The sequence below is a fragment of the Somniosus microcephalus genome, chromosome 10, assembly GCF_052327205.1.
Source record: "Somniosus microcephalus isolate GS21.2 chromosome 10, FLI_Smic_1.0, whole genome shotgun sequence".
NCBI lineage: Eukaryota > Metazoa > Chordata > Chondrichthyes > Squaliformes > Somniosidae > Somniosus > Somniosus microcephalus.
In genome coordinates, this window is record NC_140996.1 from 215,791,377 (window position 1) to 215,806,925 (window position 15,549).

General features: G+C 47.0%; 1 protein-coding gene across 1 annotated transcript in view; it reads left to right on the plus strand.

The window, feature by feature from the left end:
* Positions 1 to 10,432, plus strand: part of LOC147112088 (interleukin-13 receptor subunit alpha-1-like) — a 63,792-nt gene extending 53,360 nt beyond the window's left edge. The window contains exons 7-10 of the mRNA XM_085999602.1: positions 1,092 to 1,221; positions 2,737 to 2,833; positions 5,141 to 5,231; positions 8,152 to 10,432. Of these exons, the coding sequence (XP_085855728.1) occupies positions 1,092 to 1,221; positions 2,737 to 2,833; positions 5,141 to 5,231; positions 8,152 to 8,223 (390 nt within the window). The 3' untranslated portion in view covers positions 8,224 to 10,432. The remainder of the gene's footprint in view (positions 1 to 1,091; positions 1,222 to 2,736; positions 2,834 to 5,140; positions 5,232 to 8,151) is intronic.
* Positions 10,433 to 15,549: the final 5,117 nt, after the last annotated feature.

Here is a 15,549-nt window from a genome sequence, read left to right on the forward strand (position 1 = left end):
CCTACAACCCTCTGAGATCTCTGCATTCCACCAATTCTGGCCTCTTGTGCATCCCTAATTTTCATTGCTCCACCATTAGCAGCCATGCCTTTAGTTGCCTAGACCCTAAGTTCTGGAATCTCTACCCTCTCTACCTCTCCACCTCCTCCTTTAAGACGCTCCTTAAAACCTACCTCTTTGGCCAAGTTTTATGTGGCTTGGTGTCAGCTTTTGTTTGATAACACTCCTGTGAAGCGTCTTGGGACATTTTATGGGGTACGGTAGCATAGTGGTCATGTTACTGGACTAGTAATCCAGAGGCCTGGACATAATGATCCCGAGACATGAGTTCAAATCCTACCGTTAATTAAATAAACCTGGAATAAAAAAAGCCAGTATCAGTAATGGTGACCATGAAACTACAGGATTGTCGTAAAAACCCATCTGGTTCACTAGTGTCCTTTGGGGAAGAGAATCTGTCGTCCTTACCCTGTCTGGCTGAAATGTAACTCCAGACCACAGCAATGTGGTTGCCACTTAACTGCCCTGTGAAATGGCAGCCCACCACCACCTTCTCAAGGGCAATTAGGGATGGGCAATAAATGTTGGCCTTGCCAACGATGCTCACATCTTGTGAATGAATTTAAAAAAATTACTACATTAATGGTGTTATATAAGTGCAAGTTGTTGTTGCCAATTTATGATGGCTGGTGTGGCACTTCCTGTAAACTCAGGAAGTAGATGTGCAATGGGGGCTGGGTATCGGATGGCTTTACACACGCCGTCTTCAGCTACTGATAGCAAAGCTTAATATGCTGGAACCCATCATTTGTAACCCATCATGATAGTTCCGTTGAAAGTCAGGGGTTACGGGTTGAGATTTTTCTTGTTGGAGATAGTCATATTGCCTGCCACTTGTCAACCCAAGACTGGATGTTGCCTAGATCCTACTGTAGGTTAGCAGGAACTGCTTCATTTTTCATTATCTCTCCATTGCTATTTATCTCACAAGTTAATTTCTCCACTTTAAATTGAAATAATATGAATTGTACTGATGGATCTAGTGTCTCACCTGTCCTTCTAGAGCTCCAATAATTGTTATACTGTTTTAGATTGAAGATGTAGAATTGAACTGGAACATCGAAAATCGACTGAAAAGCTACTCTGTGCAAGTGAGGGCAAGAACTAACAATTACATTTCAAGTTCTCGCTGGAGTGACTGGAGTCAACCTGTCAATATTGGTAAGAGTATGACCTTGTTTAAACTTAAGCGAAATAAGGTTTCTGCCGCATGTCTGGCAAAGTTAGGGAGCGGGAGCAACTCTGAAGAAATTCCCAAATAATACTACACTGCATACAGTTCTGGTTACCACATTACAGGAAAGATGTGATCGCGCTAGAGAGGGTACAGAGGAGATTTGCGAGGATGTTGCCAGGACTGGGGAATTTTAGCTATGAGGGATGATTGGATAGGCTGGGTTTGTTTTCTTTGGAATAGAGGTGGCTGAGGGGAGATTTAATTGAGGTGTATAAAATTATGAGGGGCCTAGATAGAGTGGATAGGAAGGATCTATCTCCCTTAGCAGAGAGGTCAATAACCAGGGGGCATAGATGTAAAGTAATTGGTAGGAGGTTTAGAGGGGATTTGAGGAGAAATGTTTTCACCCAGAGGGTGGTGGGGGGTCTGGAACTCACTGCCTGAAAGGCTGGTAGAGGCAGAAACCCTCATCGTATTTAAAAAGTACTTGGATATGCTCTTGAAGTGCCGTAACCTACAAGGCTACGGACCAAGAGCTGGAAAGTGGGATTAGGCTGGAGAGCTCTTTTTCGGCCGGCACAGACATGATGGGCTGAATGGCCACATTCTGTGCTGTAAATTTCTATGATTCTGTGATACACCCTTGCTAATCCTTACCTGTGTGAGGACCCGCCCGTACCCCAGGTTCCCAAGTCAGCTGGCTCTATGTTCCATAACCCAAGAGAGTGGTCTCTTTATTAACACGGTCGACTGCATGACATATTTAACTTGTGAGAGCTGACTGTAACATTCGGTGCTTGGTGGTTCACGTTTATGGGTGTTTTTTGGGAATAATGACCTTTTCCTTTGGGAAGAGAAAGACACCAGAGAGCGAGGGGTGTGCCTTGGTGATTCCATGGTGATAGAAAGTGTCCCTCTCCCATTAATAGATAATAAGGAACATAGGAGAATAGGAACACGAGCCGGCCATTCAGCCCCTCGAGCCTGTTCCGCCATTCAATGAGATCGTGGCTGATTTGTAATAACTCCATCCAGCTGCCTTGGCTCCATATCCCTTAATACCCTTGGCTAGCAAAACCTTATCAATCTCAGATTTAAAATTATTAATTGAGCTGGCATCTATTGCTTCTTTGTGGGAGAGAGTGCCACATTTCTACCGCCCTTTGTATGATTTTAAGGTTGTGTCCCTTTGTCCTAGACTCCCCCGCCAGCAGAAAAAGCTTCTCTGTATCTACCCTATCAATTCCTTTCAATATCCAAAAAACCTCCATCAAATCACCCCTTAGCCTTCTATATTCTGAAAACATCACCAACAAGTGATTTCCATTGCCTACTCTGTAGCTGTAAGTTAGTAAGGGATACCACTCATAACTAGGTTTACTTACAGTGAATATACCAGAGGTATTATGTTATACGTTACACACAGTTGTTGGCTTTTTTAATGGAGACATGCCAGTGAAATGTGCCAGACAGTAATAGGAGTTTGTTCTTATTTGCAGAGCCGGAACAGAAAGAGAACACGGTTTTGAAAATCTGGATAGGGGCCGCAGTTACTTTTGTTGCGATGGTGTTGCTGCTGATGTTCATTTGCAGAAGGTAAGTCTCTGATCCAGTTCTGCTCATTGGAACCACGAGGTGACGGTATTGTAATGCTTCTGGCACAGGACTAGCAACCCAGAAGTTGAGAGTTCATGTCCATAAAGAAAGCGGATCGTCATAATGCTCCTCAGGAGTCTGCCTATGGATGAGTCTGTTGTTGGTGAATGGCTCAGTGGGTAGCACTCTCGCCTCTGAATCAGAAGGTTGTGGCTTCAAGTCCACATCCCAGGGACCTGAGCTTAAAATCTAGGCTGACGCTCCAGTACAGACTGAGGGAGCACTGCACTGTTGGAGGTGCCATCTTTCAGATGAGATGTTAAACCGAGGCCCTGGTTGCACCTTTCAGGTGGACGTAAAAGATCCTCTGCCACTATTTTGAAGCAGAGCAGGGGCGTTATCCCCGGTGCCCTGGCCAATATTTATCCATCAACTGACACCTAAAAGAACAGATAATCTGATCATTGTCTCATTGCTGTTTGTGGGACCTTGCTTTGCACAAATTGGCCGCTGTGTTTTCTACATTAAAACAGTTCAAACATTAAAACACTTCAAAAGTACCGACGAAAGGTTCTCGACCTGCAACGTTGACTCTGTTTCTCTCTCCACGGATGCTGCCCTGGCCTGCTAAGTTTTTCCGGCGTTTTCTGTTGTTATTTCAAAAGTACCGAATTGGCTGTAAAGCATTTGGGATGTCCTGAAATCGTGAAAGGTCTTATATAAATGTAAGTTCTGTCTTTTGACACTGTATGGCAGCCATCAATATCATTTGAAGCCATGCTGTTATAGATGGAAGAAGTCCTGCCACTAGGGACAGATGCCTACGTCTTGTGAACGAATAAATGAAGCGTTCAAGAGTGTTATGGAAAGAGAGCCATTTTTCCCTAATCCTGTATCCCTGTGGCTGGGAAGCAGGAGTGCTCCTCCCGGCTCCACAATAAAACTATGGGCTGCTGGCAGCAACCGCTTGCCCTGCTGAATGCAATAGCCTCCAACTCCACCCCATCCCCTTACCGGACTCCCCTGAGTCCCAGCCGGCTGAGTTCTATACCCACCCGCGTCGCCGCTGTCCTTATTAGGTGCGAGCACCGGGATCGCTGCCCGAAACACGGCCACATATTTGACAGCTTCTTCCGAGCAGTTACAAATGCTGCTTTGCTAGGGACTGGCCCTCTTCCTCAAAAGGAGCCGCCTTTGCTGCCCTTCGGGGCATCGTCACTGAAATCAGCGGCTTTGCCCACAGCGCTCCCTCCAGAGTAGAAAAAAAAATATGATGCCTCCCCTTTAAGAGCAAACATCCTTTAAAGTTTGGGGGACTTGGCCAGATTTTGTGACTGATGCTCAGTCAGTCAGCTTGTACGCTTGACTCGCTGCGCATGCTCTCCATGGGCGGAGAAACATAGAAACATAGAAGATAGGAGCAGGAGTAGGCCATTCGGCCCCTCGAGCCTGTTCTGCCATTTAATGAGATCATGGCTGATCATCCAAATTCAGTACCCTGTCCCTGCTTTCTCCCCATACCCCTTGATCCCCGTAGCCTTAAGAAATATATCTAATTCCTTCTTGAATATATTTAATGAATTGGCCTCAACTGCCTTCTGTGGTAGAGAATTCCACAGGTTCACCATGCTCTGGGTGAAGAAATTCCTCCTCATCTCAGTCCTAAATGGCTTACCCCTTATCCTTAGACTGTGACCCCTGGTTCTGGACTCCCCCGCCATCGGGAACATCCTTCCTGCATCTAGTCCTGTTAGAATTTTATAAGTTTCAATGAGATCCCCTCTCATTCTTCTAAACTCTAGCGAATATGAGGCTAATCAACCCAATCTCTCCTCATACGTCATTCCTGCCATCCCAGGTATCAGTCTGGTGAATCTTCGCTGCACTCCCTCCATGGCAAGAACATCCTTCCTCAGATAAGGCGACCAAAACTGCACACAATACTCAAGGTGTGGTCTCACCAAGGCCCTGTACAACTGCAGCAAGACATCCTTGCTCCTGTACTCGAATCCTCTTGCTATGAAGGCCAACATACCATTTGCCTTCTTAACCGGCCAGGCACATTCAGAGGTTGCTCTCAGCTGGCGAGACTCGCCATAACCCGAGCGTCATGTTAGAGGTATGAGTGTACCCATGCCACAGGTGTGCAGGGCGGCAATTTGTACAATGATTACGAAATCAGAATGATAATCTTAATGAACCCGAAGAATGTGTGTGTCTCGAACTTATAGGCCAGGCGAATGGATGAATTGATGAAAATAACCTTTTGGCTAAATCATTCTGTTTGGATATTTTAATTTTTCTTAGGTACAAGTTATTGGAAAGCCTGTGTCAACCAATCCCTGATCCTAAAAAGATGTTTAAAGGTCTGCTTGACTCTACCAATGCCGATTTTCAGGTAACCAATTGCACCAATGAATGGTAACAAAATACATAGTGAATGCACAACAACATGCATTTATATAGCACAGGAAATACCTCTCCAGCGGGCGATGTTACAGAGATGGAAGTAGGAGGCCTTTGTGATGGGGTCAAAAGGCCTGCTCGGGGTTGAATAGGATGCTGGGGTTGCGAATGGTCTGGTTCAGACAGTGGCTGGCGAGCAGGATAGAATCGATGGTATGGAGGCTGTAGTGAAGAAGATGGTTTTGAATTGTGGCCCACACAGGACTGGATGTTCTGCTAGCACAGAGCAGCGAGGGAGTCGATACAGGCCACGGATAGCTAATGTCCCTGTGAAAGCTGACCTCTGTTTCAGCAGATCATGGTCAAGGATGGCTAAGGGTTCTGCTTTGCCGCATTTCCACCAGCAGAACAGGACTCCCAGAAGTTCGAGGCCTTTTACTTTTGCTGCTGGACCATTCTGCTCAGCTGCATTTCAACAATTTGTATTTATAGATCACCACTAACATAGTAAAACATCCCAAGGTGTTTCATAACAGCGTTATCAAACAAAATTTGACACTGAGCCACATAAGGAGATATTAGGGCAGATGAGGTAGGTTTTAAGGAGCATTTTAAAGGAGGAAAGAGAGGTGGAGAGGTTTAGGGAGGGAATTCTGGAGCTTAGGGCCCAGGCAACAGAAGGCACGGCCGCCAGTGGTGGATCGATTATAATCGCGGATGCTCAAGTGGCCAGAATTGGAGGAGCGCAGATATCTCGGAGGGTTGTGGGGCTGGAGGAAATTACAGAGATGAGGGGTGGGGTGGGGCCATGGAGGGATTTGAAAACAAGGATGAGAATTTTAAAATCGAGGCGTTGCTTAACCAGGAGCCAGTGTAGGTCAGCGAGCACAGGGGTGATGGGTGAACTGGACTGGTGCAAGTTAGGACACAGGCAGGGGAGTTTTGGATGACCTCAAGTTTACAGAGTTTTGGATGACCTCAAGGGTTCTGTTGGTGCTGTCCCTTTTTCTCAGCATTGAAATACCAGAATATTGTAAGTGGATTATTAAAAAGAGGGCCTGTTGTTGACTGTCAGTGATGGTGTCCAATTGAACTCTACCAATGATCATTATCACATCTAACAGAAAATCAGACATGTTTCCAAACCCGAATGTTCAGGCCCCGCATTTCCTCGTAATGGCGGTTGTGCCTGTTATCGACACCTTTAACCCCCGGCCACATTCCAGAGTTACAGCCATTCACGTATTTTGGGAAGGTGACCGTGCCATTTGCAGCGCAACTGGGGTGCCCACCACAGGCAGGGAGGGAAGCATAGAAACTCACGGCAGAAGTTATGCCACCCAAATACTTTTTTAATTGTAAAATAAAAAATAGCCCGGGTTTGAATTTCACATCTTTCCCTAATGAAATCGATGGCCATAGGGGAAACCAGCCATTAAAATTTAACTCCCTCCCCCGCCACTCCCCCCACACTTGAGGTCCCTAGCAACACTGGACCCCAGGGATGCTCAGGCACCTCTTGTACCCAGCAGTCCTTGGGTACAAGTGATGGGAAATATGCTGAATGACATACTAGCCTCATTTGCAAGGCGTCGTTATATTCATTCCTGTTTGCATATGGGTGGGCATGCTATGCCCCTGCCCCCGAATCCAAGAGAATTTTTTTTTAAAATTCATTCAGGGGATGTGGGCGTCGCTGGCGAGGCCAGCATTTATTGCCCATCCCTATTTGCCCTTGAGAAGGTGGTGGTGAGCCGCCGCCTTGAACCGCTGCAGTCTGTGTGGTGAAGGTACTCCCACAGCGCTGTTAGGGAGGGAGTTCCAGGATTTTGACCCAACGACGATGAAGGAACGGCCGATATACTTCCAAGTCAGGGTGGTGTGCGACTTGGAGGGGAAACTTGGAGGTGATGGTTCGCCTGCTGCCCTTGTCCTTCGATTTAGTAAATTCTAGAGAAACATTAACCAGTGGAAAAAGCAGGGTTCAGGCGTACGTGGGACCCACTCCATTTCCACCCTCACCCATCTACAATACACCATTTTTATGCAGTGAGGGAATTGGGTTGGGGAGCGGTGTGGGCTTCTGATTGCAGACGTAGCAAAATTAACAGTTGCAATCATGGAAGCTGAAGTTTGCAGCAATGTACGTTTGTCCATGCAGGTGCAGCAGGCGGTTAAGAAGGCAAATGGTATGTTGGCCTTCATAGCGAGAGGGTTTGAGTACAGGAAAAAGGATGTCTTGCTGCAGATGTACAGGGCCTTGGTGAGACCACATCTTGAGTATTGTGTGCAGTTTTGGTCGCCTTATCTGAGGAAGGATGTTCTTGCCATGGCGGGAGTGCAGCGAAGATTCACCAGGCTGATACCTGGGATGGCAGGAATGACGTACGAGGAGAGATTGGGTCGATTGGGCTTGTACTCACTGGAGTTTAGAAGAATGAGAGGGGATCTCATTGAAACTTATAAAATTCTAACAGGACTGGACAGACTAGATGCAGGGAGGATGTACCCGATGGTTGGGGAGTCCAGAACCAGGGGTCACAGTCTAAGGATAAGGGGTAAGCCATTTAGGACAGAGATGAGGAGGGATTTCTTCACCCAGAGAGTGGTGCACCTGTGGAATTCTCTACCACAGAAGGCAGTTGAGACCAATTCATTAAATATATTCAAGAAGGAGTTGGATATATTTCTTAAGGCTAAAGGGATCAAGGGATATGGGGAAAAAGCAGGGACAAGGTACTGAATTTGGATGATCCGCCATGATCGCATTAAATGGCGGAACAGGCTTGAGGGGCCAAATGGCCTACTCCTGCTCCTATCTTCTATGTTTTTATGTCCCCTATAATGGATAACTTGAAGTATTTGTGATGAAGTGCCTCAGCAAACATATGATATTTCTTTTCTTTGAACAGGAATGGATTAACGCCTATCATCCAGTGACCAAAGAACCCGAGGAATGCATCGTAGTTACTGTTGAAGACTAGGGGGGGGTGGAGAAATTGCATATCGTCCCGTTTGGGGGCGGTAACATCCGGGAGGCGGGTAATTTTGCGCCAGGCCCGGAAGTCCCGCCCCGCCTGCTAAATGCAGGTTGCCACCCCCGGAAGGAAGTGGGGCGCTAAATCACGCGCTCAATTTCCTTCCTGGGGCGGGAGCGGGGCGCACAGCTCAGCAGCGCCTCCGCGTACGAGGGGCTCTTCCCTCAATTAAAGGGAAGGGCCCAAGCTGCATGCTCTGCCAAAGAAGAAGCCACCTGCCTGGACCAGCGGGGGGCGGGGGGTGCCGCGCTATCAGAGTGCCGGGCTGAGCGATCGCGGCACCGAATCCACCAACAGACCACCACCAGAGCGGCAACGAAAACTGTACCTTTTTTAGTTTCACAGCGGCCGGCCACCTCCCCTTTAATTTTCGCCCCGGTAGCAGCCGGACGATGTAGCGCCGCCGCTAAATTCCCGCCGAATATGGCGGGAGTAGCTGGCGGAGCCGCGCCCGGTCGCAAAGTCATTTGCGCCCCATTAGCGCCCCCGCGGGTGTTAACGGGATGCGCAAATGATTCAAATTTCTCCCCCTAGAAGTTTAAATCTCGAAGTCGGCAAACAATTTCAAGTTAATCCCAAACTGAATGTAGCAGCAGTAAGATTTTGCTATCACAAAACATCCAGCGGAATTTTTTAACGTGGCACGATAATTGTAATTAAATATGTGTTTATTGTGTTATTTTTAAAAGTATGCTGTATTGAATGCTTTTCATATTTGACTTCCTTTACTATATATGGCTATATATGGGCAAATAGTCCGGTACTTTTGCCTTCTGTGAGTAGTAACTCAGATGCTGAAATGCATTATTTCGCTCTTTTGGATTGATGGGAGCTTGACTGCACTATAACGTGTGTCAGCATGGCTCAGTACTCCCACCTCTGGAGCAGAAGGTTCGGGTTAGCAACACCCTCGCCAGAAATGCATAGGTGTTAGTTGTGGCTCAGTGGTAGCAATCTGGGTCTGAAGATTAGGGGTTCAAGTCCCACTCCAGAGACTTGAGCACAGAACCCAGGCTGACATTCCAACACAGCACTGAGGGAGTGCGGCACTGTCGCAGGTGCCGTCTTTCGGATGAGACTTTAAACCGAGGCCCCCGTCTGCTCTCTCAGCCAGATGTAAAACATCCCATTGCTCTATTTGAAGAAGAGCCGGGGAATTCTCCCCGGTGTCATTATTTATCCCTCAACCAGCATCACTAAAACAAATAATCTGGTCGTTATTATTTTGCTGTTTGTGGGACCTTGCTATGTGTCGTGTTTCCTACATTACAGCAGTGACTACACTTTAAAAGGCTGTAAATTGCTTTGGGGCGTCCTGAGTTCACGAAAGATGTTGTATAAAATGCAAGTCTTTATTTTTAAACTACCGCCCTACTGAGAGGCTGATGCCCTTTTAGGTGAGATGTTAAATTGTCTGCCTGTTCAAGGGGGCACGAAAGTTCACATCATACTATGCAAGGAGTTCTTCTTGCATTCTGCCCAACATTCCTACCTCAACCAATCAAACTCGGGGCAAAAAGCAGATTAATTGATCGTTTATTTTATGGCTGTTTGTGGCTCAGAATGACCGCTGTGATTTTACGGTCCATAATCAACATGGCACCTCAAAAAAAAATATCATTAACTGAAGCACTTTAAGATATTTCAACATGATCAGATGTTATATGGACATATAAATACTTTTAATTTCCATTATTCTCTACAACAGGTGCTAAGCAAGGCTCATTTCATAGCACCCTCACCTCGAAGTCAGAAGGTTGTGCGTTCAAACCCCACCACAGACTAATGCATATAATCAAGGCATGATATACTTCAGTGCAGCATCTGAGGGAGCTCTGCATTGTCTGAGGTGCTGTCTTTTGGATGAAAAGTTAAAACCAAGGCCCTGTCTATTTGTTCAGGTGGGCGTTAATTGCCAAACTGGTCTACGTGAGGGTTTATACTCCACACTGTAGTGTATGTAACCGTCTACCTTTAAGAGACTATTGTATGTAACTGTTCACCTTTAAGAGAACTATTTTAGGTGTGGCACTACTTGTTTGGCTTCTGTATACGGTAATACCGACGGTGACCACACCGGTATATAAGTGCTGTGGCATGATTTATAGGGCAGATTCGCCCTGACCTTCGAATAGTAAAGTCCTGTTGTATGTTACTCCTGAAGTCTGTGTCGTAATTAACTGCACAACCCACAGACTTTACAGTGGCGACGAGTCCGATCGTACCCTGCGGCAACAATAATTTCAAAGCAACGAAAGAGCGTCGAAAAGAGGCAACCGCCCTCGTCATTCGGCTGGGAGAAAACTCAAGGCTGCAGCAATAGAAAGGAGGAAGACTTTAGCGACAAAAACTTCCATCAGCAACAGGCACTGACTGTCCCTTCTGCCACGGTGACTGTGAGTAAGGGAAAGTGAAAAGAATAGCCGGAGGATAAGGGCTGGGCACTCGACCACGGTCGAGGGGGAAAAGGAGCCGGACAAAAAGTCGGGTCCAACGGTGTCGTGAGAGACCGCGACCGGCGGGAGAAGCCGGGCGGTGACCGAAGCCACGAAGCGCTGCGACCGGGAGCGTAGGCGCGGGAAGAGAGAAACTCAGCCGCAGCCGGGGAGAGAAGCACCAGACTGCGAGAGGGCTGGGAGGCGCGATTGGGGTCCGAGCGAGCGGGAGAGGCAGAGCCGACCAAGAGAGACTGCGCGAGAGCCAGTCCAGCGGCTGAACTGTCCTCCGTCAATGGGGTGTAACCAGCGCCGGTAGAGCCGAGCGAGCGGGAGAGAGGCAGAGCCGAGCAAGGGGAACTGTGCGAGAGCCAGTCCAGCGGCTGAACTGTCCTCCGTCAACGGGGTGTACCCAGCGCCGGTAGAGCCGAGCGAGCGGGAGAGAGACAGAGCCGAGCAAGGGGAACTGTGCGAGAGCCAGCCCAGCGGCTGAACCTGTTCGCCGTCAACGGGGTACCCAGAGCCGGTCGCCCTGCCATAAAAAAATTTTTAAAAAGGGAAAGCCTTGAAGCCGACGCGCAGGCTGTGAACCTGAAAGCCAGCGGCCGTCGCCCGTGGGGAAAGTGTACCCCTCCCGCCAGGGAAGAAACGCGGGAAGCCGCCATTAGGCGGGGAAGAAGACAGAAGCGGGAAACCGCCATTGAAGTGGGAGGGGAGAGAAGATAAGAGCGGGAAACCGCCATTTTCGCGGGAAAACCGCCATCTTAGAAAAAAAAAGAAATAATGATTTAAAGAAATACTTGTGTTGTTCCCAAAGAGAGGAAGATGCCTAAGCATGGTAACATCAACGATTTTAATTCCGAGGTAGAAGACTGGGCCACGTACGTGGAACGCATTGAGATCTATTGTGAGGCCAATAAAATAGAAGAAGATGACAAAGCTATAACCTTGCTGAACTCGATGGGCGCAAAGACATACGGGCTCTTGAAGCATCTACTAGCACCAGCTAAACCGGCGGATCAGACTTTCGTTGATATTGTGGCTGTCCTGAAGGACCACTTGAACCCTACACCGTTGATGTTGGCGGAACGATTCAAATTCTATGCGAGAACGCAACGGAAAGACGAAAGCAACGCAGAATACTTGGTCGAACTGCGTAGACTAGCGAAATACTGCCAGTTTGGAGGGAATCTGACAGAGGCATTGCGAGACAAGTTCGTGTGCGGGTTGGCAAAGGAAGGAACGCAAAAGCGACTACTCGAAGAGAACGACCTTACACTTGACAGGGCTGTCCTTATTGCAGCATCGCACGAAGCCGCAGCGAAGGGAACTGCGGAAATGCAGCTAAAGACAGCAGCACTAAGTGTGGATCAAATTACCTCGACAGCAACAAAATGCTATCGTTGTGGGAAGACAACACACGACCAGAACCAATGCTGGTTTAAGAACCAGGAATGTAGGAAATGTGGCAAACTGGGTCACATAGCTAAGGTATGCCGGTCAGGGAAGAAGACCAACAACCAAAGGACCAACAACCAAAGGAAGCCATCACAGGAAAAGTACAAGGTACACAAGGTGGCTGAGAAGAGTTCAGACGAACAGAATTCAGACTCAGACCCAAATGGCCAGGAGCTGGGTAGTCTGAGAATTCACAATGTGAGTAAGGAAGCTGACCTACAAACTATCTGGGTCATGCTAAAAATAGCTGGAATCCAAGTGAAAATGGAGTTGGACACTGGATCAGCTCTATCAGTCATAAATCGAAGGGATTACCACCGGCTATTCTCACATATACCCTTAAGAGATACCAAGTTCGTATTGCAGACATACACGGGGCATAAAGTATACCCCATGGGAAAGATAAGAGTCAAAGTGAGAAATAGGGGTAAAGAACACCCAAGAATGAACTTATACGTACTACATGAGGGAGGACCACCACTTCTAGGATGGAAGTGGATCAAGAAAATAGACATGGAATGGCACTATCTAAAAGCCATAACGAGTGAGGACTCGGTGCAGACAATCAGCTCAGATTCTGAAATGGATGACGATAAGACCAACCCAAATATGAAAGACAAGGCTGAAATGGACTTGCCGACGAAGGTTGGAAAAACGAAGGCATGCATAAAGGCTTATGCTCCAGAGAAGAACAAAGTTTCAGAACAGAACTCCACCGAACAACGACAACCTAGTTCGACAGAAAATTCTGAGCCTGTTCAAGTTACGGACATATCCATGACGGAAGAACGCCGAGCTCGGACTCAAACTTATTTCAAATTACGACAACAATTAGAACAATTGAGTTACCGTCTCGTACAAGAGATGAAAACAATAAAAAAGTTCTATGACACCGAATGGGAGAATCTGGAAAGACAACAGAAGCAGCTAGCTCAAGCAGAGAGCGACCATAGAGCCATCGTGACCAATTACCGATCACATCTCCCTTATGCTGTTCAGGAGTTAGAATATTTGCAGGAAGAAGCAAATGAAGAGGAATCTTCAGGAAGCCAGGATTTTATTCCAGTTCTTCTCTACGACTCCTTACAAGCAGAGTGTGAGAAGTTGAAAGAACAGTATGAACAGGCCCAGGCTACAATTCTGGAAGGGGTTAACTCGGCAACCTCCGAAAAGCTAGTTTCAGTGGAAGCATATGAGCAACTGAAGGTTGAACATGAGCAAGAAGTCCAAAGGCTGCAGGAAATTCTTGATGAGCTCAAGGCCAAGACAGACTCATCGGTAGAAGTTCCATCCATAGATGAGAAATTAGAGGTGAAAGACATGGCAGAACCTGAAAGACAAGATGTACAAGAACTCATAAAAATATTAAAGGAAACCCAAGACAAATATGGGGCGGCAATGACCGAGATTCAACAACTTGAAGAACAGATTCAACTGGGAATCCGTTCAGTGGAAGAAAAGGGAACTGTAAGAAACACAGAGACTGTAAGAATGGCCTCTGAACATGAGCTAGAGAGCATCAAGGCGCAACTTCTCCGAGCGCTGGAAGCCAAAGTACAAGAGGAAAAGAAGGTGAAAGCATTGGAGGAAAAGGTGGATGAAATGGAGAAGACTCTGACCCACAGTGTTCCCGTGGAAGAGTTAACGGTCAGCCAACTCCTTCATATGCTGAAGGACAAGACTCTACAATGGGAACAATCTGAACACGAGCTTCAATCTTCAAAGGGAAGGAGTTCGGAGCTCTCAAAAGTTATGGAAATAGCTGAGGTTGCAACACAGATTTTACAGGGATGCCAAAAGTACGCTGAATCACGTCAATGTGAACAGCAGAATGTTGAAACAGCTGCTCCAGTAGAAGGATTGAATAGCCTGATCAATCAATCCCCGAGGGAAGGGGAAGTGTTGAAATCACAAACGAGGTCATTAGTGAAGGATTTGCAGGAAACCCAGGAAGAGCGGGATGAATATGAACGCATGAAGAAGTCTCTTCAGGAAAGATGTCTAGGGAGGGAACAACAGTCGGCTAACGTCCAGTTGGGTACGGAAGAAGTAGCAGGCCCTCTCGCTTGACTAGCTCAGGACGACACCGAATATTACCATGACCTGTTGAGTGACACTGAATATTACGAGGATCTGGTCTGCCCAGCTTGCGATGAAAACTCCCAAAGTGCAGAAATCAGGATGAAGCACTTAAAGTCTAAGGAACATAGAGAGATGGTGGCGCTACAGCTGGCAGCTGATAAGGGAGCCCCGAGAGTCTCCAAGAAGCAGAAAAGAAAAAGAAGAAGCAGAAGATGATAACCATCAAAATCATTATCACTCCTACCAGATCATGCACGTGGGCCCTACAAAGGGAGATAAATCAGTTGGAAAGTAAGGAAAATTACCAAGGCAATACAGCTGTTTGTAAAAGTCAGCATTGCTGGTTCAGCAGGACGGGAGTTCAAGCTGTTACGTCAAGGGGAAGACTAGTGGAGGAGTCACGATAGCAATGTGAACCGGCTACACCACAGCGATGTTGTTCGGACCGAGTCAAGACTAGAGACTGAATCTATACACTGTTCCCACAGAGACTGAACCTGTGAACTGTTTCCCACAGAGACTATATCTGTAAATTGTTTACCTGAAGTTGAATATATGTATGTTAATGAGAAATAGTATGTTGTAAGCTAAAAAGGGAGGATTGTAGTGTATGTAACCGTTTACCTTTAAGGGACTATTGTATGTAACCGTTCACCTTTAAGAGAACTATTTTAGGTGTGGCACTACTTGTTTGGCTTCTGTATACGATAATACCGACGGTGACCACACCGGTATATAAGTGCTGTGGCATGATTTATACGGCAGATTCGCCCTGACCTTCGAATAGTAAAGTCCTGTTGTATGTTACTCCTGAAGTCTGTGTCGTAATTAACTGCACAACCCACAGACTTTACACACACGAGTACTACTCCCCCTCTAGAGACCTCTTTTCATCCTGCCACCATATACCTCTGTTGCCTTATGTACAACTTGTATTTATATAGCGCCTTTAACATAGTAAAACATCCCAAGGCGCTGCACAGGAGTATTTTAAGACAAAAAGTTTGATACCGAGCCACATAAGGATAAATTAGGGCAGGTGACTAAAAGCTTGGTCAAAGAGGTAGGTTTTAAGGAGCGTCTTCAAGGAGGAAAGAGAGGTAGCGAGGCAGAGAGGTTTAGGCAAGGAATTCCAAAGCTTAGGGCCTAGGTAACAGAAGGCACGGCCACCAAAGGTTGAGCGATTATATTCAGGGATGCTCAAGAGGGCAGAATTAGAGGAGTGCAGATATCTCTGGTGGGGGTGGGGTGGGGTGGTGGGGCTGGAGGAGATTACAGGGATAGGGAGGGGCGAGAC